The sequence below is a fragment of the Castanea sativa genome, chromosome 4 (assembly GCF_040712315.1).
Source record: "Castanea sativa cultivar Marrone di Chiusa Pesio chromosome 4, ASM4071231v1".
Lineage (NCBI taxonomy): Eukaryota > Viridiplantae > Streptophyta > Magnoliopsida > Fagales > Fagaceae > Castanea > Castanea sativa.
This window is the reverse complement of record NC_134016.1, coordinates 36,419,577-36,447,222: the sequence shown is the minus strand read 5'-3', so window position 1 is coordinate 36,447,222 and position 27,646 is coordinate 36,419,577. Positions and strand designations below refer to the sequence as shown.

The window sequence follows — 27,646 nt, the reverse complement described above, 5'->3', positions numbered from 1 at the left end:
TCGTCACTTCCCGTTCTCTCCTAAATTTCTCACTTTTTATATTCTCTCTCTCACACACACTATACATAGAACGAACCAGCGAGAGAGAGGTTCAACATGCCTAGGGTTGGGTCCGAGACACCAGCGCCGAGCTCTTCTTCGTCAATGGCGTCTACGATCAAAGCCTACTCTGTGCCTCTCCTTCTCTTCGTCGCCGCTATGTTTTACCAGCTCTTCGTCATTCCTAAGTCCTTTCCTGTCTCTCATTACGATGGTGACTCACTTTTCTTTTGCTTTTCCTTTTTTTTTTTTTTTTTTGTAATTGAGTTTTGGTTTTTGTTATTGAATTGTTTTGGTTTTTTTTTTTTTTTTTTGAATTGTAGTTTTGGGAATTAAGAGGTACAGTTCTATTGCTGATGCGAAGGAAGCCTATGAGAAGATTTCAAGCAAGTGGTAATTTTTTTTATTTTTTTTATTTTTGTTATTCAATCAATCATTTGGGAATTATTTGAATAACAAAATGGTTATCTTTTGTATCAATTATATAATTTATTTTTTGTCACTTTCTAAATTAATGTGTAATTTGAATAGTGTGAAGAATGAGAGCACCATACATTTGACTGTTTATAATATTTCACATGTTGGGTCTCACTTAATAAAGACAGTTTAGGCGCATGTGTGGATGGGGAGTTGTTTTTTTAAAGCTTCATTACCCAACAACTCATTTGCTAGTTCCATCTTGTGCATGAAAGCTGCAATGTTCAATCAAACTGTTCTTGTAGGCATTTGTTTGCTTCTAGCTTAATTGATTATGTGAGTTAACTATCTACATGAGGAACCGACATTTCTCAACATCGTTGATGTCGAGTCTTTGTACTTATGTAGTCGCTTCCGTCGTGTGTGCTTTTATGGTTTTTTACATAAATGTCAACACGACTACGTTTTGAAGGTTGGAGGTCAATGTATAAAGTCTTCCAGAGGTGTATAACCTTAATATCAATGTAGTTGAAGCATGTCTCTATGAGATTCTCAACTCCCTCTGCTCCCCCACCCATTCCCAAAAAAGAAAAAAAAGAGAGATAAATTTGGAAAAAGGATAAAGGTATTGTCCTAGGGCTATTCCCTTTTATTTTTTATTTTTTTTAATAAAAACTTTATTAACTCTGAGGAAAATTGAAAACAAATATTGGATAAGGGTGCTCATAGGTTCATATCTTTTAATCAATAGAGTTGATACTGATGTGCTACAAAGAAGTCAATGAGATGGATTGTTAGTACTATGTTTATATTCTTTTGTATTTTTTTTTTCAAGCATGCCAATTATGTTTGTTATAATATTAAATAATGTGGTCATTTCAGGAATTCAGGCAATGAAGTTCCCAGTACTGATGATTTTATAAAGGTATGTAAGTTCTTCATTCGTGTTCCAAAGGTGATTTCTTTAATTATGATACTCTGATTTTTTTTCCTATGTTTGTGGCCGAATTGATGATTATAATGTTATCCGTTAAATATTATTTTAATTTCTTTAAAACTATTGTATACAACAACAGCAGCAAAGCCTTAGTCCCAAATCTTTGGGTTGAAAACTATTGTATCTTTGGATATATATTTCCCCGAGAAGATGAGCACTGTAGTTGCATCATTATCATTTTCGTTGTTGTCATCATCATCAATCACACTGTTGAACAGGGCATTGGGCCAAAAGGAAAAAGAAAAGAATATATTTTTTACTTTATATATATAATTTATTGTTAAATTACCTTCATGTAGAAGCTTTTGCCTATCTTCTGCCAATGTTAGAGTCTCCCATGCAATTATTTCGTACAATAAGTCTTCCTACTGTTCTGCATTAAAATTTGGCATTGAGTATGGTCATCTTTAATTTTGTTAGAGCCCTGTACACAAGTTTAAATGAAGGGATTCTTTAAATAAGTTTGCTAATGATCTGCATCCCAGGCAACAATTCTCTGAGCTTGAGATGCCAGTGCATAAGTTCCTTTCTTTGACAAATTTCCTAAAGCTTTTGCAAATACAAACATGAGTTTTATGATAGATTATTAATTAAGATGATCCTTGCATTGAGCATTGAAATATATTATGCTTCTTTAGAAAAAATAATTTTATAAAAATATATGATGGGCAGTATTTCAGTACTGTTTGGTAATAGAGCTTCTTTAGGTGCCAGAGGAAATTTTGTTTTCTTTATGTAGAAAACTGAGTTTAACTGAATATGAAGTGAATAATGTTAGTCAACTGTTGGTAATACAAGAGGTCCGTGTACTTCAAAATCTGTATTTGTTATAGAATTATAGGTTTTAAATGGAAGTCAAAAACTACTTGTAGAGCTGGAACTATCAAATCGTCCTTGGTTTTTTTGATATTTTGATGACTATTTTGTTTTTTATTGTGTCATCTGTATTGAAATTTAATGGTTTTCCTATCATCAACATTGGGGGCCTCTAAATATGTCTTTCAATGATAGCATTCTTTTAATTGTGGGTATAATTTGCAGATTCAATATGCTTATGAGTTTCTGACAAATCCTTCATGGAAAAGTAACTACGACATATTTGGCATTGATGAGCATATTGTGAGTTCTAAGGCCCCTTGGCTTATTTATATGATGCTTTCTATTGTATAATTTGCATTGTGCCCTTCTCCTTTAACTTCTCTGTGTGAGGCCTTGCATTGTTTAATTAAATGGCTTGTTGGCTGTAGCATGTTATTGACAGGGTCAAAGGGAAATATGCTGGTGAAAGTTTTTCAAAAATAAAACTTCCTCTGCTAGATGCTACTGTTTCTGGTCAGTTACATTGTCCATTATATTATAATTGCCCTGATTTTTTTTTCAAGGAAAGATATATAATAAATTGTTTGTTTGAATCATGATTCTTATGGGCTAATGCAACTTGTACCCTTTCTTTCTATTAGTTCCTGAAGATGTCAGTCTTAATGTCATCACCCACAAGGATTTCGAGTCTATTTTAAAGGACACACGCCCTTCTCTAATTCAGGTACAATCATTATCAATAATTTTCTGACGTATTATGAGTACTTGTATGCGGTGGGCATCTCTATTTCCTCTTATCTTTTACTCCCCTGGAAGATTACGTTTAGTAAATAAAAGTATGTCATGTTTGATTAAAATCAACTTGACACACGCTAATTCCAATTAGTTTCTTCTTACAATTAATAATTGATTAAAAAGCCCCAATGAGAATCCTCCCTATTTTTATTTTTGGATTAATCCCCCTCCTCCCTCTCTTTAGTATCTCAGCAGGATGTCTATACCACATGCAGACTGTTGAACGATTAAATTTAAATGGTTTGGAGACTACATGTCATTTCAAATGAGCATCGTGTACTTTTTATCACATGACTAATTTAATAGACATGGAATTTGTTTAAATGATTTAATGTGTCATCTGATTAAAATAAATGTGGATGGTCTTGTGAACTGACATTTAATGGATTGGAGGAGTATATTCACTCGGGTTTGGAGAAAAACTTTGTTCTTCATTTTATTAATGACTTATGTTGTCAGCACAAAAATTTATTATTTTTTTAATAGATAGATACTAACTCTTAGTGAATGTTTGTTGACATTGGATCAGGTGTTTTCATTTGGGAGCAAAAGCTGTGCTCAATTTTTGGCTGTCTGGAAAAGAATTGGTATGTCCTTCATTTGGGAGTACCTGATGTAAATTACCTTATCTGCATGAGTGGGTTTTGTTAAGATATATGTTCTTCATGCTTTAACTACTTGTTATAGTTGCCACTTCATGATTATTTTGTTCCCATTCTCCCTATGTTCAGTATTTTTGTTGGATGGAGTAGCAAATACCAGTAGTGTGGAGCTTGGTGACCTTCAACTTGCAGCATACTTTGCTGAGAAAAAGCCAACCGGTCAACCTTTCTTTAGGAATGGTGAGTGTTCATTTACTCAACATCTCTCTCTCTTGAATTTCAAAGGGTCTTATAGACAGGCCGTTATTGGGTGAGCTTGAGTTCTTTTTAATTCATAAACTCTTGGACTTCATAATATGAAATAAAAAATGATTTTCTAAAGACAAATTGAAATAAGGGGCAGAGTGGTGTAGATATTTTACTGTTAAATTTTTTATATCTGGATCAAATCAGCTGCCTGAATTGCTCACTCATTCTTTATGACCATATTGTTTGCACTAGTTCATGGGGCCCCTTTTTGGAAGGTTCTGATACTTTTTATTTGCTCTTGCAGTGCATCGTAAGTCTTAGTAAACTACCAACGGAAATTTTTTTATTATTGCTGATATGAGATTATGAGAAATTAGAAAGGATTTCTTGATGCACTCCTTCTGTGCCAATATGTTGGTCCTCTTGTGGGATTCCTACTTTAAAGTTAACATCATTTTCACACTATAATTTCTGATTTACAAATTTTCCCTCATTGTTTTGTGTGCTTACTGTGTTGATACTATTCTATAACATCTAGAAGGGCTATTTTAGTAACTTTATAATTCTTTTTCTTATATACTACATCCTAAATAGGATAGTGTTGCCTGCAAATAGCAGATGTAAGTTTATTACAAATTCTATTATGTATCAATTACAGTGGTTTAATTGCAACCAAGTGCTCTACATTATTCTTGTTTTTAACTTGCTAGTAATGTATACAGGCCTTCCTTCACTCGTTGCATTTCCCCCTGATTGCAAAACTGCAGATTGTGTTATACGGTGAGTTTTTGCAGTCCACTGGTGAAGCTTTCAGATACTTAGATTTCTTATATATGGAAAATATTATGTTGTGTGATTGTTGCACTTCAAAAGGTCATGTTTCTGCTGGATATTATGGAATAATGATATTATTATTATCCTTTTTCTTAGGTTTGATGGGGAGCTGTCAGTAGATGCAGTTACAGATTGGTTTTCTACAACAATACTTGGTTTACCTCGAATTCTTTACTACTCGAGGGACACACTGGTAATTTTCAGGATTTCTCTGATGCAATGTGTTGTTTCTCATAACATTATTTCTCTCTTATACCCTTTTTTTTTTCATGGATGTGCATTAATATATGTTTGATAATAACTAGAGAATTTGCAAAAATTATGGTAATACAAGTAACAAGAAGGAAAGCTAAATCTGCTTTAAAAGACCACTTCAATGGATGATCTATTAGAGCATTTTCTTCTTGGTTTGACTATTAGTTTTATCCTTCCTCCTGATTTCGTGTTGCATGGTAAGTGCTGCGTATGAGTGAGTGTTTTAAGACAATCTGGAGGAGGGAAGTTGGATAACTTTCTGGCTTCTAAGTTGTGGTTTTTATTGCTTTTTCTTAGCTGGTCCTGATTTTAAAATTGTATGGTATGGCACATTTACCGATTTTTACATCTAACATCTTTGAAAGATCTACTTGTTTTAATAATCTGTCAAGTAAGATTTGTCATATATTTTCGTAGATTCATCTTTAGGCTTTTGTTTTCTTCATTTTTTTAGTTGCCTCTCTGATTAATTTTGTTTCCTATTTCACTATCTGTCCCTATTGAAATGATATGTAACTGAATCAATTTCAGGTACCAAAATTTCTGTCAAAAAGCAGTCCTCATAAGGTACAATCCCCCCCCCCCCTTGGGGCCCCTTTTTATTCCTCTATCTTATCTACATATTCTCATCATGCAATTTTTCTTCACCCCTTGTAATTTGACTACTGGTCATGCTTACGCCATCCGGTCCAGTGTATTAATGAGCTCTTCATTAGTTGAACTGTAAATTTTAGCTATAGGCTTACATTATAAGAAATGCTTTCTCTCTCTTTTGAGTCGAGACCAAGTATGTTGTTCAAATTTGTACTGCATTTCCTGTTACAGTTGTGATGGTGTTTTTTTGATAAGTAGTTGTGATGGATTCTCAAATAGGAAGATCTTCAAAATTGTGGCTTGTTTTATTTCAATTCACTGCTTGGACCAAGCATAGTGTATCTGTCTTCTGTAGGATTCTTATGTTTGCAACTCACCTCCACCTACTTTGGCAGTCGATGTCCCTTGCTTGGTAACAATTGTCTGATATTTATTAAAGTAACTTAAATTTAAATCAATCATGCTGCATTCAATAGTCAACTTGTGTATTTATTTTTGATTTTTTTTTTGGTAAAAACTTTAAAAAAATTATATATATATATATAATTATAGATATACATATGAAACAGGTATACCAATTATAAATTCAAAACACATTGAACTAATGACTAATTTAATCACTACTTATGTAATAATATCTAACAAAGCTAATTAAATAAATCAAATTTAAATATTTTTCATAATATCCACATTCAATTTGATCAATCCAAAAGTGATAATAAATGATATATAAGCCAAAAGAATGATTATTTCTCATCATATTCATCATCTTGCCTAATATTATATCTAAGTCAATGTTATATTATTCTCATCATCTTGAAAATTATTTATTTGTTGACATCTTCTTCTTCATCATCAACATTTACTGTCTATTCTTTTTCTTCTATTTCAAATTTTTGTTTTTTATTTTATATTTCTCCTTGACATTCTAGTTTCTTGGACTTATAACAATAGTAACAAAAATAAAAAATAATTATATTGTCATTTAATATTTAATAGTTTATTCAAGGTATATAAAAGGAATTTGCAAATGTGAAAGTGAAGTTTCATGTGTATGGTCCAAAATTTGTTGAGGAGTGAAGGAAAAAAAAAACTCCTGACAAGTTAAGTTCTGGGCTCAATCATGTAGTCCAACAATTTTGTATTAAAAAGCTAGTCTAACAACTTTTTGGACTCAAGTAGCCCAATTTATACTCACATGTCTATGTATCATTCAATATGTACAATTCATACAATAGACTTTATGTTTCGTAAGATTCATGAGACATTTATGTTTTGTACAATTCATGAGCATGGTTGATATGTACCTCCAATGCGATGCTTTATCATTTGTTTCCATATGTAGTGTATAATACATATCACATTTCATATGATACCAACAACTATGATTGAACCCACTACCTCAATTTTCACCTTGCTCTTACAAGGTAGCATTTTTTTGATAAGCAATAATGCTTCATTGAGAAAATAAAGAGTACAATAGATCCTAATTACACAAATAGTGTACTAAGGATACAACAAAAGTCAATCAAATTGATGTATGGTAAGTCTAACTATCTAGCAAATGAGGCAAAGAAACAAATGTAAAAACACCTGAAGCATTTATCCACTTGAACAAAGTCTTGAGGAATAAAAGCTTCAAGTTAGGAATCAATCTCTTATGCCCTTCAAAAGTATGAGCATTCTTGTTCCATTAAATACCCCACATGAGGGATCATGCTCTAAGTACACAGATAGTGTACTAAGGATACCGAAAAAGTCAATTAAAATGATGCATGGAAGGGGGCTGAGAGCTTCTTTGGTCATGTGTTGTATGTGGCGGGTGAGGGTTTTCGTATCAGATTCTGGCATGACCCTTGGAGCAGCCCTGCTGCCTTGAAAGATTTATATCCAGCAATGTTTGCTATTGCTGTGGATAAGGAAGCTATGATTTCTGATACGGTTGATTTTGCACCGGATGGGGGTGGTAGAAGTTGGAACTTACATTTCCATTGTGCATTTCAAGACTGGGAGACAGGGATCTTTTATGATTTCTTTGCGCATATCTCATTCAAGTTACCTAGGGGGGGGGGTGATGATACCATGATATGACAATTGAATTGTAGTGGTGTTTTTAATGTGTGCTCTTTCTATATTTCATTGCTAGCAGTCTTGTTGGTGTCTTTTCCTTGGAAGAGCATTTGGCGTGTTAAGGTACCTAAAAGGGTGGCTTTCTTCTTATGGACAGTTGCTAGGGGTGAGATTCTTACTATAGACAAACTTGTTAAGAAGAATTTACCTCTTATTAATTGGTGTTGCCTTTGTCGATGTGAAGAGGTAACTGTGGATCATTTATTGATCCATTGTAAGTATGCTCATACCTTGTGGAGTGAAGTCCTTCGTTTGTTTGGGGTTCAGTAGGTGATGCCGAAGAATGTTGTTTCTCTTCTCTATGCATGGTGGAATTGGTTGGGGAGTCACACTTCAAATGTGTGGAATATGGTTCCAGCGTGTCTTATGTGGTTAATTGGGAGGGAGTGCAATGCCTAAGCTTTTGAGGAAATTGAGAGACTTGTTGACTGTGTGAAGTCTTTGCTACTTAGGACTTTGTTTGAGTGATCCCGTATTTGAGGGTTTACGCATTGTCTTTCTTTGTTTGGCTTCCTTAATTCTATTAGTCTTTCTTTTGGATTGGTTTGTATTCTTTTCAGTGCAGTGAGTTTATTATCGTAAATTTATTGTACTTTTATTATCAATAAAGTTTAATATTACCTATAAAAAAAAAAAAGTAAATCAGGCAAATAAACAAATGTAAAAACACCCAAAGCAATTATCCACTTGAACAAAGTCTTGAGGAATAAAAGCTTCAAGTTAGGAATCAATCTCTCTCGCCCTTCAAAAGTGTGAGCATTCCCTTCCCGTCAAATACCCCACATGAGGCAATGAGGGTCATGCCCCAAATTGCCTCATTTCTGTGCCTGTTAAACTTGCTCAGCCAACTGGCTAAGAGCTCCACAACACCTCTTGGCATGACCCAGTTAATCCCAAACAGGGAGAACACTATATTCCACATCTCTCTAGTGACAGGACAATGAAGAAGTAAGTGATCAGTGGTCTTCCCACTCCTCTTACACATACAACACCAGTCAACCATTACTATCTGGCACCTCTGCAAGTTATCAATATTCAAGATTTTCCCCAATGCTGATATCCAAAGGGAAAAAAGAAAAAGAAAAAAAAAAGACCTTTGTTGGTACTTTAGGTTTCCATGAACTCTTCCGTGGAAAAGATTGTTGAGTTGTGGAATGTAACACCTTATAGTATGATCTACTTCAAAGCCTCCTGAGAAGAAGGATTCCAGCAAAGCTTATCCGCTCCACCCCTCATCAATGATCCATAATAAATCAAATCCAGATAGGTGGCAACCAACTTTACCCCCATTCATGGGCTTATGAAATCAGAAACATATAGATTTAGTGACCTGTCAACTATGGTGTATGAAAGATAGGTTGATGTTTATTTTTAGCAATATTCCCCCCCCCCCCCCTCTAATTATGTCTCTAATTTTTGTTATTCAAAATATAGTTGACATCATGTGTTACTCAATATATATCTTGAATATTAGTTGAATACGACTTGCTCTTTTTGCTGATGCCATTAAGCAACTTTCTTCCCGCCATGCATGGGATTTTGTGTTAGGCCAACCCATCAAATGTGATTTAGGTGGAGTTAAATAAAAATGAAGATAATATTAAATTTCTCTACATCTTTTCAGAAATTAGTAAGAGGAACTCTTAAGGTTACGATATTTTGTTTGTACTTATCCATGATGGAAATGATTTCTTTCAATTTCTATGAACATATAGTAAAAGACAAATTTTGCATGTGGATCTTATTATCTAACATTTGTGTTAAGGAGAAAAGCCATTCAGTCATCAAATGATGTTAGAAATATGGATCTGGTCCAAGACACTGCTATAAATTAGAACAGTAATATCAGTTGAAAGTTAAAGGCAACAACCATTGTGATACAAATAGCCCAGTATTCTTTCAATGGGTCCTTTTTCAATCCCGATTCTCCTTAATTGGAAAGACATTGTCCTTACATTCTATATGTCCTCTAGGGCCACCAATGATACAAATTTAATTACATACACAAAGACAGTTCCAAATGCTATTTAAAAATGCCGGGAATTAATTTAGTCTTTTTAATATTGATGAATATTGTTCTTGTAAATTCTTGAATTGATTAATTTGTGAACCAATTCTGATACAATAAATTTTGAGTTGCTTTGCTTTTCATTAATAACTTTGTTTTCAATAACTGGTTGGTTTACTGCTCCTTGCTCATAGGTAAGAGTCATTTTCTTCTCAAAAACAGGGGAGCGTGCTGCTCCATTTGTACGTCAAGCTGCTCAAAGTTATTGGGCATATGCCTCTTTTGCTTTTGTATTATGGCAAGAAGAAGATTCTTCCTTTTGGTGGAACGGGTTAGTGGATATACTTTCATGTCTTCTAGGGTGCTGCATAATTCTGTGACTACATGAAAGATGATTCTGCATAGGTCTAATTTTGTGTCAAGTGTATCTAATAGTTATGAAAATATTTAAATCAGAAATAGAAATTTATTCATTAATTATTGTTTGATCTAGAATCAGAACCATTAAAGGTTTAGTCTTCTATACAGTAATGCTGGATCTTGACACTTTCTTTGACTGACAACAGGTTAGGAGTGGAGTCTGCACCTGCCATAGTTTTTTTGAAAGATCCTGGTCTCAAACCTGTTGTTTACCATGGCATGTTACTCTATTTAACTTTGTGCCTCTAGAACTATGTGATATAAGTTCTGTGCTTTTATACAAGCTAAGTTGTGCGTTTTATGCAGGTTCGGTTAACAGTTCGCGGTTTTCAACTATTATGGAACAGAATAAGCAGCAAGGTATCACTACTGTTTTTACTTACTAATGAGTGTATTCTTCTAATATTGTTGGTATCTAAGTTATTTTTGCCTTGTTATTTTCCAAAGTCTAAATCATTTACAGGATTTTTTTTTTTGATAAGTAATAAAGATTCATTAATATTAAAAAGAGAGACACACCCAAGTACACAGGGAGTATACAGGGGGAACAAATCTAAAACGAACATTACAATAGTCAAGTAAATCCAAAACAGAAGAAAAAGGTTGGTCTCTCCACACAAAGAACCGGTCAAGTAAGGTTCGGAAAAATAGAAGCTTGAGATCAGGCATGGAACTCTCATTGCCTTCAAAACACCTACTATTTCTCTCCTTTCAAATACACCACATCAAACAATGAGGAATGACCTTCCATATATCTCTATTATGATGGTGACCAAAACGACCTTGCCAGCGAGCCAAAAGCCCAACAACGGACCTTGGCATAACCCAACAAACTCCAAATAAACCGAAAACCATATCCCACAACTCCAAAGAAATCGGGTAATGAAGGAAAAGATGGTCAACACTTTTACTATTGCACTTGCACATATAACACCAATCCAAAATGCAAACCTTTCTTTTCCTTAAATTATCAATTGTCAGGCATTTTCCAAGGTTACGGTCCATACAAGGAAAGCCACTCTAGAGGGAATCTTCTGCTTCCAAATGCTTTTCCAAGGGAAAAACTGCTCACTATGGCCAACTAGAAGATGGTAGTATGTACTAACTGTGAACCCCTTACTCTTACAAGGTAGCCAACAACTCTTATCCTCCCTGATCCCCCTTACGAGAGTGCTATAAATGGTATTAATGAAGCTCTTGAAAGCTTCCAATTCACGATTATGCACCTCCCTACAAAATTGAAACTCCCAATGTAGGACTCCATTGGTGTACCTCATTGGATCCGCAACACTTGCCTCTTTGCTACGGCAAATCCTATATAATTCAGGATAGTGGTCTGCGAGAGAAGTTCCACACCAACGATCTAGCTAAAATTGCAATTTTGATCCATCTCCAATTTCATACGTAATAAAACGAGATAAAGAGTGCCACCCCGTCTAATATTTTTCCACAAACTGACTCCATATGGACTAGAGAAAGAAGCTAGAACACCAACCACCCTAATTACAACCATACTTCACCTCTATCACTTGACGCCATATAGCATCTTTTTCTTGCCCAAATCTCCATAACCATTTCCCTAATAAAGCTACATTGAAAGTTCTCAGGTTCCTAATCCCCAACCCAGTCAAAGAAAGCGGAGTACACACCGTAGACCAATCAACTAGATGAAATTTGTGCTCATCTCCTAGACCACCTAACAGAAAGTCCCGCTAAAGTCTAGCAATTCGATTGGCCATAGAAGCAGGAGTAGGGAATAAGGAAAGAAAATAAGTAGGAAGATTAGAGAGAGTGCTCTTAATTAAAGTGACTCTATCTCCCTTGGATAAATATAATTTTTTCCAACCTGCTAATTTTCGTTCCATCCTCTCAAGAATTGGATTCCATATTAACTTGTCCTTAAATTATGCCCCCAGAGGAAGACCCAAGTATTTCATTGGGAGGGACCCTTGCTTGCACCCTAAGACAGCCACCAACAGATCCATGTCATGAACTGTCCCCACAGCCACCAGCTAGACTTACCCAAATTTACCTTCAGACCCGACACAGCTTCAAACCAAATGAGCACCATACGGAGAATCAGCATATGATCAATATTAGTATCATAAAAAATTAGAGTATCATCAACGGAAAGGAGATGGGACACCATCAAAGGTCTTCCAACAGGAACACCTACACTAAAGCCTGACAAACGACCTTCATGGACAGTCTTATCCAACATTCTACCGACGACTTCCATAACCAGCACAAATAACAAGGGGGACAAAGGATCACCTTGCCACAACCCCTTTGAACTTCCAAAAAACCCATGGGGAGTACCATTAATAAGGATAGAGAAACGAACCGTTGATACACAAAAAGAAATTCATCGCCTCCACTTATCAGAAAAACCACAATGCTTAAGCAAGTAAGAAATCTCCAGTTCACATGATTGAAGGCTTTCTCTATGTCCAATTTACATAATAACCCTGGCTGACCAAACTTCAATCTACTATCAAGACATTCATTAGCAATAATAACGGAATCAAGAATCTGCCTATTTAGAACAAAGGCATTTTGAGGAGCTGAGATGATCTCTCCTAAAACCATGCGAAGACGAATAGCCAAAACTTTGGCAAGAATTTTATAAACCCCCCCCAACAAGGCTGATAGGCCAAAAGTCCTGTACTTCCACTGCTGCAGCTTTTTTAGGAATGAGAGCAATGAAAGTTGCATTCAAGTTTTTTTCAAACTGACCAGTATCATGGAAATGGTGGAACACAGCTATGATGTCAGATTTGAGACTCCCCTAGCAAGCTTGAAAGAAAGCCATCGAAAAACCGTCAGGCCTAGGAGATTTATCCCCATTAAACTCCTTGATAACTTCAAAAATCTCAGATTCCTCAAAAGATCTCTCTAACCAATCCACATTATCCCCAAAAATCCTTGGAAAATCCAAAACATCCGGGAAAGAATGCTGCTCTTGCTGCTCAGAGTATAGGTTCATATAGAATTGTTCAATATGGTTAGCAATCCTATCCTAGTTGGAAGACAAAGCCCCATCAATCATGAGGTTTTCAATACAATTACTTCTTCTCTTAGAATTAGCCATCCTATGAAAAAACCTCGTATTGGAGTCGCCCTCCTTTAAAAACAATACTCTAGACTTTTGTCTCCAACTAATCTCCTCTAACAAGGTTGATTGTCCTCTTTTACATCTAAAGCATTCAACTTACTCCATAATTGTTGTTTCTTGACAGTGATATTGCCAAAATCTGTTTCGTTCCACTTCTTTAGGTCCGTTTTTAGAGCAGTCAACTTCTTGGTTAGAATGAAACTAGGAGTCCCTTGAAAATGGTAATTCTCCCACCAGGACTTCACCTTATCTAGAAACCACCCCGCCTTCAACCACATATTCTCAAAACGAAAAGGAATTCGCCCTCTTTGATGATTCCCACTCTCCAACAGAATTGGAAAGAGATCGGATAACACTCTAGGAAGCTTTTTTTGGGAGAAGTGAGTGAAGTAATCTACCAAAGTCGGAGAGAAGAGAAACCGATCTATTCTAGAGGTCGAGGTGGAGTTAGAGCATGTGGAAAGACCTCCCTCCAAAGGATTATCCATCAGCCCATGAAGAGAAATAAAATCTGAAAAATCATTCATGCAGCGAGTAAATCTTCCTACCCCTAACCCCTCCAATGGAAAGTGGATGACATTAAAATCACCTCCCAAACACCATGGAAAATTCCACCAACTATTCAAGCCTGCCAATTCCTCCTGCTTATTTTGACGCTTCCTGTTCAAATTTGGACCATAGATACCTGTGAAGGCCTACTCAAATTGGTCACTAACGTTTTTAAACCTACACGAAATCAAAAAATGCCCCATTGCTTCCTCTATTTTTTCAACCACCCTTCTGTCCCACAAGAGCAGAATTCCACTGGCAGCACCCTCAGAACCCAAATATAACCAATCTATGGAAGGACAACTCCAAATACTTCTAACAAGTCCTCTTGTAACCCATCCCAATTTTATCTCTTGCAAACAAACGATATTAGCCCTCCAAGAGCGTAAAAAATTACGAACCTTGAGCCGTTTTTCCTTATCATTCAAACCTCTAACATTCCAAGATAAAATCTTCAAATTCATTGGGAAATAAATAGAGCCCTGTCCTTACCATTATCAATGCACCTAGAAGAAGCTGAACAATAATTGACAGAGTTAAATAAACCCCTCAATTCCCTTATCCCTTTCCTCCCTGAGCTCTTCATGGCTTTTTCAGTTTTTTCCTTAATATCCCTCTACTGTAACTCAGCTTCAACAGCCAACAAGAATTTGGTTGCTGGTTCTTCCAAACCTTTGAGGGATGTCCCAAGAAAATCATCAAAGCCACTGAATTTTTCCTAAAACCATTCTGAGTACTTGTCCTTTCCCAGCAAACTCTCCACACTCTCCACGACCAGAGTTGCTAACCCTTCAGAAATATCCCTGGCGTCCATAGGCAAAGAGAAAGCTAGTGGTTCGACATTTAGAGGCGGCAAAAAATTAGTAAACTGAGAAGCATCCTTAGAACAAATATTTGATACCCAATCCTCCACAATAACATCAACCCCTTTTTCCAATTCTGAATTTATCTCCATAGATTCCGATGCCACCCCCGGTACCATCGCCAACTGGTTCGAGTCATCCACTCCGACAACGACATCTCCCGGTGGCAAAGAAATTTGAATCGGGACTGCCACCCTCTTCCCATCTCGTAATTCAAGAACCCACTGCTTAGAATTCCCCCATTTCCTGATGATGTTGTCTGTGTGCTCATGGATGATCCGTTGGATGTCACGTTGCAAGGCCACTTCACCATCGAAGCACAAGGACTCATCCACCGAAGCATCGGAACACCTAGACTCAGTCACGGAGGCATTGGAGTTTTCGAGCACTGAGAGAAACTTCTCGGTGCATGTTGGTTCCATGTGGGACAGCGTTAGTTGAGCATCGATCTCATTGCTACCAGCTTCTGATGGTGCTGACGATATTAGGTGAGAGGGAGGGGCTTGCGAGAAGTACAAAGAGTGTGGGTGGGTCTAAAATTGTGTCAAAGAGGGCTGGGAGGATTTGGGCTTCCATTTATAAATAGGTTTCTGTTTGGACTTTGAGCTAGAGTTAGAGTTAGAGGCTTGGCCAAACGAAGGTGAATGGGCTTTGGGTTTGGAGTTAGGCCTACTGAAGGGACAGGATTGAATGGGCTCTGGGTTTGGAATGGGCTTTGGATTAGAGGCTTGAAAGGGCTTTGGGTTTGGAATTTGGCCAACCGAAGGGACATGTTTGGGCTTAATAAAAACAGAGGGCTTTGGGTTAGATGCTTGGCCCATCGCAAGGTCCACCTCAGTTACTTTGGACCAGCTGATCCCCCACTTACCATTAGGCCCACGTTCCAACCTAATAAAGAGGTCCAAATTCACCCCACCTTCACCTTCAGTACCATCTGAAAAGACATTCGCCCCTATCAGAGCATTCTCTTTCCCAAGACTGCTCTCGCGAGAATCCTGGGTCTGAGAACCCAGATTTGCAAAGTTAGACTTTCGAGAATCCAACATTAAATGTTTTGGATTCACTACGTCACAAGAATCCTGGGTCAGAGCATACTCCACCGCCGCTGCCTGCCTGAGAGTTTTGGGTTCACTTCGACGGCCTTGCTCCACCATTGCCGCAAAGGATTTGGAGGCTTTATATTCAGACCCAGGTAAAAGCTTTGGGGGCAGATTAATGGCAAGAGTTCCTGGAGCTATCGCCTTCCTCAAGTGACAACCAAAACCTCTCCAACCACTGCCCAATTTTCCTTCCGGTACTACTATGAAACCTTTCCGACGGCCATGTAAAAGTTCTGAAATCATAAGAAAAGAGCCATGTGCATTGGAACCTAATTGTAGAATAAAAACCATCTCTCCATCTCTGACAGTTTGCGCAAGGTGTCCAGGGGCCTCCGTGGAAATCAAGTCTTCCATCATAGATAACAGTCTCTTTGCACTCTCTTTTTTCCCTTGAACACTGATCGTAAAGAAACTCTGCTTCTCTCAAAAATACGTAATAAGAAAAATGTACCCCCTTCTTCAACAAAAAATTCAAATGATTTTGACTCAACGAAGAAAAATAAAGAGCCACCCATGACAAAGGATAAAAGAAACAGAAAAGATTGAAAGAAAGTTTATGGCTGATTCAAGGTAGCCAGGGCTTCTCTTCCCTCCATTTATATTGTTACTCAGAACATGCCTGGAACGTTATTACTGGCTATTATACATTTCAAGCATGTCTTTATATATATATATATATTGTACTGAATGTATTAGATTAAAAAAAAAAAAAAGAATGAGTTGATTAATCAAATTGAGTGTCTTGAGCAATAGGCGCGTTGGCCTTTTATATATACAGGATTTTTCATTTTATCGTTAATATATTTCAGTTAATATGCTGGTTCAGTTGTATGAGAACCTATCACTAGTTCTTGTTATATTTGGAGAATCAATTAACTTAAGATTCTACCTGCTATTACTATTGCACTTGTTGATTTAGAAAATTTTTTGGTCTTTTGGTTGTCTATTGCTTCATTTTCCTTGTCCTCTCTCTCTCTCTCTCTCACACACACACACACACACACACTGTGTATTTCTTTGTGCTCTCTCTTTTATGTCTTGTCAGCATCCTGTCTATAATCATAATTAATTAGGTACAGTAAATTGAAGTCCTAAGAGCATCCACAGCAGTGGATCTAAAATTTTAGCAATTTAGCTATACAAAAAGTTACTTTATCTATTTTACCTATACACTTTACAAAACATGCTGCAGCAGTGCATCTATTTTAGCTTTCAACACAATAAAATAATATAAACATTACAATAAAATAATATTTCTATTACAATAAAATAATACAAACACAAAACAAAAAAACTCCACAATCCGATCCACCACCACTGCCAACCAACCAAGATCACAGAAAAAAACCATTAGCACAAATCACAAATCACACCAACAAACCCACACAAATCACAAATCCAGCCATAGCCACGCCACGAAATCCGCGGCGTTCTTGAATCCGATGAAGGCGGTGCCGATGGAGATCGACGGTGAGATGGAGGACTGGGCGAGATGGGTCGGCGGCATGAGACAGTGACGTGGGCGATGAGAATGAGGATCGGCGGTGAAATGGAGGACTGGGAGAGATGGGTCGGCGATGAAGATCGACGATCCAGAAGTTATCGGCGGCGAAGCTCGACGATCCAGAAGTTATTGGCGGCGAGGCTCGACGATCCAGAAGTTATCGGCGGCGAAGCTCGACGATCCAGAAGTTATCGGCGGCGAGGCTCGACGATCCAGACCTTATCGCCGGCGAAGCTCGACGGTTCAGAACTTATCGGCGGCGAAGCAGAGAGTATACGAGGGAGAGAAAAAAAATAAATAAACCAGAGAGAGAGAAGGAAAAATAAACCAGAAAAAAAAAATACGAGGGAGAGAAGGAAAAATGATGAAAGAAGAGAAGCCAGAGAGAACGAAAAAGAAAGGAAGAAAAAATATTTTTTAAAGGATTGAAGAGAGAGAAATTTATTAAAATAATATTTTTTTTTTTACCTTTGAGCTACAGTACACATCTATCTTTAGATGTGTACTGTAGCTGGAAGCAAAAAATTTTTTGCTATAGCTCCACTGCTGGAGCACACATTTTAATGGTTGAGAAGCTAAAATATAGCAATATAGCAATATGCCACCACTGCTGTGAATGCTCTAAGTATTGGCTTTCTACATTGTTCTAGTAATTATGTCAAGTAGTTCATTGACTGACTTATGTTTCTGTGGAATTGTCAATACCTAGGTTGGAGTAAAGTAATTGGTTCAAGATTATTATCTACAATTGTTTTCTCTTGTCATTGAGATTATGTAGGAAAAAGCTTCTTGGTATTTGCCTGCTCGTTGATGACATAAGCTTGCTAGAGTCTTTTAGATTTACAATATAAAGTTTCTAGCATAAGCAGAAGAGAGTCAGAATAGTGGCATTAAAGGTAGGAGCAGAAATGAGGGATTTGTGAATGACCAATACCTAAACTACTGGTTCTCATTGTCTGTGATATGTTATGCATGAGGGGAAAAAAGGGGACTGAAGTGCTTGCTATATAAAGATTAGGATGGATGTAATAGAGAGGTGCTTTGGAGGTTTTGTATTTTTGTTAATTTTCATTTGTTTTAAAGATCTTTTTTTAAGATGATTATGTGAGCAGCCACACAATGTGACTGGGATATTGGCTTAAAAGGACGAGGAACATACGAACTGAGTTTTTTGTGGCAGTGGTGACATGGAAGAAAATAATTGAATGATGGATGCTTGCATATTCTAACCAAAAAAAGTCACCCCACCTTTTTTTTTGGGGGTGGGGTGGGGTGGGGGGGAGGGTGGTAACTAGTCTACTATTTTAAAATGACAACCTGTAATTGAGAGTTGATCAACAACTGTTTCTCACTTTTCCACATGTCCATATCTAATTATGGAACCTGCACAGAGGGTGTGCCTCCCGTCATTTACTTATTAAGGAGTTTCTCTGGTCTTCTTTTCCGTTTTTGTTTTAGTCTTTTAAACCCCAACTTGGGTTTCCTAGTTGTGTAAATACGGGTTGATGCATCATTTCTTGGTTCCTGCCTTCATTGTTGCCTTTACACATGAAAGGCCAACACTTCATGCCATTAATAATGAGCAGCACTTAGGGAAATAATGACATTCTTGAATCCCTATCTACTTCTGAAGTTGTGTCAGTAGTAATGCTTATCATAATATTATAGGTTGTAATTGTTGATGAATGAAAGATATATTGTGATGGAAATATTGGATTTATACGAACTCTAGATGTATGGTCGAATTGCTTTGGTAGCTGCACTACTTTGGCATATTGTCAAATTTTAAGGCTGGAGATGTTGACCCATACGTTTTGGTTTCATTGTAATGTCTTTGTCAAGTTAATTCCAGCTGCTGAAGCAGCAGTGTACACTTGCATAGTTGTATTAGGTTAAATTAGGCTGTGTAATACTATTTAATAAATTTTAAGGAATCAATTTGCTGTTGAATTCCCTTGTCTGATCCACCATCTGCTGATTAAGTGCGTACTATTAAATTAGCTTATTAGAGCATTCGCATCAGCTCATGCAAAAATTACAGTCTATTTTAGCATAAGAACCTACTTTTTCTATTTTGCATACTCACTTTTCAAAACATCCCACGTTAGGTTACCTATTATACACTACATTTTATTAAAATATTAATTTTTCTTGATTTTTTTTTTTTTTGGTTTCGCTTTCTTCATACAACAACTACCATCCACTCTCTTCCTTCATCCTTAGGATACATTAAGAAAGAATAAAAACTAAATGTAAAATGAATAGTGTCAGTGTAAATTTAAATGGTTACTGTAGCAAACTTATAAATTTATGCAATTATACTTTGACTAAGAGCATTCACATTAGTCTGTGTATAATAGAAAAAAGTGTAGAATTTATACAATTTACAAGTTTGCTACACTAATCGTCTAAATTTACACTGTCACTATTCATTTGTATTTAGTGTTTATTCTTTCTTTACGTATCTCAAGAATGAAGGAAGAGAGTGAATGGTGGTTGCTTTGTGTGAAGAAAGAGAAACAATTTAAAAAATCAAGAAAAATTGATATTTTATTGAAATGTAGTGTAAACCAAATAATCTGACGTGGGGTGTTTAAAAAAGTGAGGATGTAAAATAGAAAAAGTAGGCTCTTATGCTAAAATAGATAGAAATTTTCACATGAGCTGATGTGAATGCTCTAATGTGGACCATTTTTAGGTAAAACTACAAATAGTTTACACATTTTTCTAATATACACCCACTAATGTGAATGCTCTTATCAATACAAAAACAAAAATAGTTTGAAAATGACTTATCGTTGGATTAGGCAAATTCTGTCATTGGCATGATGTTATGAAAGTTAGGGTGTGAATCATATGACTGGCCTCCCATGTCATGGCTGTAAAAAAATTTATGTTTATTGCCATCTCAATTAATTATGGAATTTGGAAGTTTGAATAGCTTTGTTTGCTGAAATGACACCAAATTTTTTTGAAGCAGACTTTTTATGCACTTAGGAAGGAACTTAATTGATTTTCTTGCCTTGTGTTTTCAGAGCTTCCTCAACTAAGGACTGTGACATCAATGGAGCTGGGTTGTGATGCTCATGGCTTTTCTCGTGCTGGAGTGGATACCACAACTTGGTACTGTGCTGTTCTGGCAGGAAGGCTTGGCCCTGAATTTGACAAAATGCGTGAAGTAAGCTTCTCTCTGTTTGTGTTTTTTGATTACTTCAGCAGCTTCTCTCTTTTGTAATTATTCTCTTGTTTGGTTTTCCTTTTTGTTGTTTCTCTGTTTTCTTCTTCTTGTTTTTTCTGGGTTTGCTCTATGTTCTTCATGCATAGAGTAGACTTTCGTATATATACCATTCTTACTTATCAAAAAAAATATATTTGATTGATGCAGCCAGCTAGTTATGATTTTTCAAAGATATCTTTAATATTTCTTGAAGTCTGGTAGTTAGTCCTTTATTTTGTAGTTTGTGGAGAATTTAAGTCAGTCAAATAAGTCCTAATTTGAGTCAGTAGTCTTTTATGACCTTTTGACTGCCTGATCTTGGAACTAAGGAAAATAATTATTATGCAAGCTGTCACTAGAGAATGTAGTGCTATTTATATGTCAAGTATGGGCTATGTAAGGCTTCTTTTACCAATTAATATATCTATTTTAGAGAATCATTCTCTACAGCCATATTTTGGGTTTGTTTCATCATCTATTCTTTCTGTTCTCCTGTTTTTCTTTTCTTTAAATCAGTTCCAGCAACCATTGGTTACTCTGGACTGCATCAATATTACATATAAATGAAATTGTATCCTGTGTTTTTTTCTTACCATTTGAAGCCACTAGTGTGCATTCATCCAGAAGTTTCTTTATGAGCACTGCTATACACAAATTTTAGAGTGATTTGGCATGCTCTTTACACCAATTGCAGGGGGTTGGTGCTGTGTGCTAGTAGTTTCTTGATGACAAAATGCTTCCACATCATTTTTTATGGACCTTTCTGAAATTTCTTTATTTTAACAAAACCATCCCCTTCTTTTTTTTTCTTCTTTTGCATTGCTGTGGTTTATTTGGAAAGAAAACAGAATAATTAATCTGATTATAGGTGATTAATTTGAGGATTCCCACTTTAGTGGATATTTGTGCACGTGCATATTGGATTGCTGTGGTCACACTGTTTTGGATTCTTTTGTAGGCAACATATGATTATAGATTTATAAAGCTTGATTATATATCTATATAATTTTATTACTTATAGTGCTCTGCATTATACATCTTGGAATATACTTAATGAATCCATTGCCCTTACAAAAAGCTGAAAAGTATGGACAGAGTGAAGGAGTTGGGGGGAAGAAAAAGTAATATACACGTGCTTTAAGACCCATCCAAATTGTCTAAAGTCAACTGACAAACTTACATGTGCTTTAAAGACCCAAATGTTCTTCTAGTTTAGGAAATGATGTAACTTATGTAGGTTCGTAGACCATGCGCAGGGTTCAAGAATTGTTGTCCAATGATGGTGATTTAAAGGAAGCAGATAAAGTTGAATCCTTCTCACCCGCTGCAGCAGCTCTAAATAGTAGGCGATTAACTTTTGCTTGGCTTGATGGGGAAGCCCAAAAGGTAAATTTTTATCCCAGTTATTGTATCAAGCATGCTGTTGATTTAAAGTTAAGTCATGCTGAATGCACATGTATAGCATTTGTCAATGAATATTATGAGGATTTTGCAAGTGATACTATATGTTGATAGCACTAGGTTAAAAAGTTATATATCATGGTCCAGTTTGGTGGGGTCCAAAAGATAGACGGATGACCAAGACTTTGCCAAACTGTGGACAAATGTTACTATCATCTTGACCAAGTTATAGAACCTAGTTGTATTATTCATCAAAAAAAGAAAAAGAAAAAAGAACCTAGTTGTATTATGAAAACATAAAAATGTTGTGAAATTGGATCATAATTTAGTTTTGTTGCAACGAGGATATTAGAATAATGGATAAATGATTAAATTCACCATTTTCTAATGGTTTAAGTTTTTGGGATAAATAGTAATTTATCATGGTATCAAAACTAAGTGCCAAGAGCCTTGTAGCTCAACTAGTATCTCTTGATGTTTTCAACAGAGACATCTAGGGATCAAATCCTTCCTCCCCTAACTATCAAATCTTTATAAAAAAAAAAAAAAAGTTTAATTACCATTTTATTCCCTAACCTCTATCCTATGTTTCAAAATGGTCCCAAACGTTTTAAAAGTATCATTTTAGTCCTTAACCTTTTGATGTTGTGTCAAAATAGCACTTGCTGTTAAGTAATGGATGGAAAAAAATCTGACATGGTAAATGGTGGGATTAAAATAATAATTTTGATGCTTATTGGATGCCACCTGGGATGCCATGTGGCATTTGTTATTATCAAAAAAACTGTGTAAAAAAAAAATACTACCTAATCTGCCACACCTACAACCGGCAGCCACACCAATCTGACTAAATTACAAATTTCTCAAACTTCATCGCAACCCAAACACTGAAGGAACGAAAGATCTATGAAACCCACAGCAATCTACGGCATGCAAAACAAACACATATCGAAATCCACAAGACGTCCATGAAAGTCACATATAAAGGTTAAGGAGCGATAGATCCATGTTTACAGAAAATCACTAAGCCACCACGCAATACAAACAATATGGGCTATTAATTGTAGGTAGAGTCAAGGCCAGACTGAACTACGAGTGTTGTTGTGGAACAGCGACTTGATCAAACTGTTCCGAAGAAAACTGTGGAGATTTCAGGGAGGAAGCAACAATCTGGTTCTCTATATTCTTTTTGTTTTCTTTTCTTTTCTAAAACGTTGATGTTAACAGTCGTAGTAACAGAGGTGGATGGAAGGAGCTTTACTTCTGCTCTCAAAGATAAGGGTGTGAATTGATACTTTTAAACATAAGGGACCAAAATGACAACAAATACAAACTAAGAGGGACCAAAAGACATTTTTGCCTAAAAAAATGTAATTTGCTATTGCCTTAATGTGAAAATAAGATCTTGTTCACTTCCTGTTAGTTCCTTCTTTCAAAATGCTACTTACCATCTTATCCTAGTTTGTCCTAGATAAGTAGATATAATATATTTGAGTACTAAATATGCAAATGTTTATTCTTGTACATAGACATACTGCATAAAAATCAACTTCAGTTTAAATGCTTGCCACTGGGCTTGGATTCCTATCCATTTTTTGTGTACAAGCATTACCCGTAAATCCTTTTTGAGTTCTCAGCTCCACACAATGAAATGAAATTGATTTATATAAAATCATTTCTCCTATTATTTGTAGCAAAGTTGGTTCTCTTGGGATATTACTGGTGTGAGATTCTATGTCCTTTTGATATGGACAATTAAAACCTTTTGCTTCCTTTTATTTCCCCTGCACTTACTGATACTTCACAATCTTCCACTGTTTCCTTGAAAAGAACATCTGTATTCGTGTGGTTGTTAATCATATATGCAGATAGGTTTGATATTTCAAACAGGCCAAAATGGGAAATTAGCAATAATTTCCAAACAATATAATTAGTAGGTATTGTTTTCAAACTATATTTTTTACTAACATCTCAAGTTTGTAAGACTCGATTTTGGGCTTATAAATCAAGTCTTTTTATAGTCTGATCACGTCTGATGTGGCATTTTTTCCACGTGGCGACCTCTTGGAAATCAAGTCTCTAAGACTCGATTTACACCCTTTACATATCAGTTAATATGTTTTACAAATCAAGTCCTCTCTCACTACTCTCTTTTTTCTTTTCTTTCCTTTTCACCTTTCTCCCCCTCTCTCCGCTCTCAACTGATCTGCAATCCTTTTTTTTATTATTATTTAAATCTAGGCTTGCGGACTGCATGTAGGTGGTGGTGCTGATGGATCCAGGCGGTAGTGGTTGCTGATCGGTGGTTTTGATGGGTGGGTTTTGATGGTTGTTGATCGGTGAGGGGAAGGGAGGCAAAGGGTCAGGATGGGTTTGGGAGGGGAAGGGAGGCGAAGAGACTGTTGGGTTTGGAAGGCAAAAGGTCGGCGGCGGGATGGGTCAACGGTGGAGGAGAGAGGGAGTGGGTGATATGGAAAGGTGGGGAAATGAAGGGTCGACGGTGAAGTTCAGAGGACAAAATCGGGTTGTGGGTTGACGGTGAAGTTCGGCGGCGTGGGTTTCAGCGTTGTGGGTTTGATCGGCGTGGGTTTCGGCGGCGTGGGTTTGATTTGTGTTCTGTGGATTTGTTTTGTGGTGTTCTGTGGGTTTGTTTTGTGGTGGCTGTGGGTTTGTTGGTGGTGTTGTATTGGCGGTGGCTGTGCTGTGTTGGTGGTGCTGTGAAGGCGCTGGATTGTTTTTTTTTTTTTTTTTTTCAGCTGCTGGGGTTTGTGGTTGTGGCTGGTGGGCCGATGGTGAAGGTGCTGTGTTTTTTGTTTTTTTGGTATTTTTGGGAATGGTTAGTACATGAGAGACAGACTTAAAAATATTTTGGCTTATAAATCGAGTGTTAGTGACTCGATTTTCAGGTAGACTCCACGTGGAAAAAATGCCACATCAGACGTGAGCAGACCATGAAAATCGACCCTGAAAGACTCGATTTTTACTTTTTAGGCCCAAAATTGAGTCTCAAAAACTCGATATGTTAGTAAAAAATATAGTTTGGTAACAGTGCCTACTAATTATATTGATTGAAAATTATGGTTAATTTCCTATTTTGGCCTTTCAAACATTTAGTCGCTGTCATAGCAAGACTTGAATGACATTATTGACAAGCTTTTCCCTTAGGCTTCTGAAAGAGGCTTAGCATGAGAAAAGCAGATATAACTAGCATCTAATATACTATTGTAAGATGATTTTGCATAAAATAATCATCTACTTGAATGAGAATTTGTCTGCAACTTACTTAAAATGACAACTTTATTTACAATGCCCAATCCTGTGCAACTGTATCAAGCTCTGACTGCTTGCATAATTGTTTTTTATCCAGAAATACTGCTACTTCTGCCTCCATAGTGGTAATAGCTCCGAATCTATCTATGACACTTGTGGACCAAGGAGAGACATGGCCGATGTACCTCGGATATTTATTGTGCGTTACAAAAGAAATTTTACCGAAGAGAATTTGAAAGTTGAGACAAAGCCAAAAGGCATATGGGATACTATGAAAGGTGATGATGTGGCTCCTGCATCACAGCTTGTGGCAAGATACAATGGTTCGGATGAAACTTTACAGGTATAAATGCTGTACTGGGAGATTTTCTTCAGCTACTAGAATAGTGATTTATATGACATTGCCTTATTTTAGATTCAAATTCAACTGTCATTCTATGATCATGAGTTCTTGTTTTTGTTTTTTTAGTGATTATTTTATTGTTTGAAACATATCTCAGCCTGAAGAACTATTGCATGTAAGACCCCTTTTTATGACAAGGTGCACTTGCCTTCAATGTGTTTTATTTTACTGCAGATTATCGAATGGATCTCAAAAATAATCAAAGATGGTGACTCCAGGGATCTGCCCTCATTTGTAAGCTATTTTCTTGTTCCAATTTGCAGATTCTTTAAACAAGCCTAATCTTGGAAAGCTGTCTTTTGTATACACTTAGTTCTTTTACCTGATGCTTATATTTGTAATATGGGGCTTTGGCATACCTAGTCGTCTGCAAAATCTTTCCTTGAGGTGTATTTGGTTTTGAGCGCCTCATAAAAGATGGTCACAAATTTTTGACATACATTTGTGGAACCATCATTATTACCCATAGAATGATGGGACCACTTTCCCTGTATGTCCTGCTTGGATCACGTGGGGGCAGGAGGTGGTGAATATGTGCATTGTGAACTATCACTGGTATTACATTATAATTAATATTAAAACATAAAAAACCTGCAGTTCGAGAAGTGCAATTTTGATGCCTTTCATTCTCTTCTTGATGCAGAGAACTAAAACTCCTGAGCTTGTTCCGGAGGATGCAGATCCTATTTGGGTTAGAGGTGCCCAAAAAGTACTTTCAAAAATCACAATAAAGCAAAGGATTCATGGCATCATAACGGGAATCTATGATCGTTTGGGAGATCCAAGGAATGGTCCATATTTGCTTCTGGGAGCATTAATGTCTTTTGGTGCCATCTGGCTGCGAAGGAGTCGACCAACTCCTCCAAGCCAGTCAAATCAACCAAGTCAACCAACAAATGTAAGTGATGGCTTGGGATCTCTCTCTTCGATGGTATTTAAGCTTTGTCAATACTCAATAATATGTGCAACTGTTATTATGTTTATTGCGTATGTGAATTTTACGTGATAATACCCAAAATCTATGAAGTTAGATAAAGAGGGAGAATAAGTTTTTTTTTTGACAAGTAGATAAAGAGGGAGAATAAATAAATATAGAGAGAGTACTTCTACATTTTACCTTCTTGAAAGCTGAATGATCATGATTGCTTACCTAGTCCAAATTATGCGTATGTGGCTCATAAATGCTATTTTATCATCTTAATTAATGTTACCCTAGCAAGAAATGAATCTATGATTTACTCTTTACAGATGATCTTTTCCACTTTCTTATATTTATCCTTTTGGGTTATTTTACTTCTACTCCTTCACAGATGTAGTTCTTCATTTAGTTTGCTACAGCTGTTGCTCTTTGCAAATCCAAGTCATCCAGTCAGTGGCATTGTATATATTTTTCTCAATTTAGATGTATAGACCACTAGTGTGACAAACTGCAATATGCATGTTTGACAGGATGAAAGTAGACCAAAAAGGAGAGGCAGGGCTAGAGCAGCGTCAAACAAAGATAAATCTCCTTCCGTGACTGACGTGGATCCAAAAGATGCATTCCAGATGCCGTTTTCTGATTCTGACTCAGGCTCTGAGTAGTAGATGCTGCTTGGGAAATGGAATTTTTTTTAAGTATGATTGTTAATTTTGTAACCATTAGTAACTGTAGAAAATTATAGATGTTTTATGATATGATTATGAGAACAACTCGTACCTCACGTGTTTATAATTTTTAGACAAATATATCTAACTTCCAGGGGCAATTGAACTTTTATTGGAAATGTCACCTGGCGTATTTAAGAGAACGTTCAACATCATTCTACATAATGTCAAGGCGTGGCGCCGGGGCGATCTGATCTTGGTTCTATGTATATTGTTGATAGCTCATAGCTCTAGTGTTGCCTTGTCTCAGTGCCTCAAATATAAGAAAAACACCAAGTTCAATAAATTGTATCCTCTTTAAGTTTTTGGATAATTATAATTTTGTTCTCTCAAATTTAATTTGTCAATTCCATGACTAAACATTACAAATATTGAAAATGTGGGTGGTGATGTGATGGAGGAATAGGAGTTGTCATTA

The 27,646-nt window shown here is 36.4% G+C and overlaps 1 protein-coding gene across 1 annotated transcript; it reads left to right on the top strand.

The window, feature by feature from the left end:
* On the top strand, positions 1-27,562 carry LOC142631510 (uncharacterized). Its single transcript, XM_075805675.1, has 20 exons — positions 1-253; positions 363-432; positions 1,339-1,381; positions 2,495-2,572; positions 2,701-2,785; positions 2,914-2,996; positions 3,597-3,654; positions 3,799-3,909; positions 4,641-4,698; positions 4,849-4,945; positions 5,539-5,574; positions 9,934-10,070; positions 10,306-10,376; positions 10,466-10,519; positions 20,326-20,468; positions 21,753-21,893; positions 25,276-25,521; positions 25,756-25,815; positions 26,225-26,479; positions 27,031-27,562. Exons 1-20 carry the CDS (start codon positions 97-99, stop codon positions 27,163-27,165), a joined length of 2,118 nt encoding a protein of 705 aa, XP_075661790.1. The 5' UTR covers positions 1-96; the 3' UTR covers positions 27,166-27,562.
* The last annotated feature ends 84 nt before the right edge of the window (positions 27,563-27,646 follow it).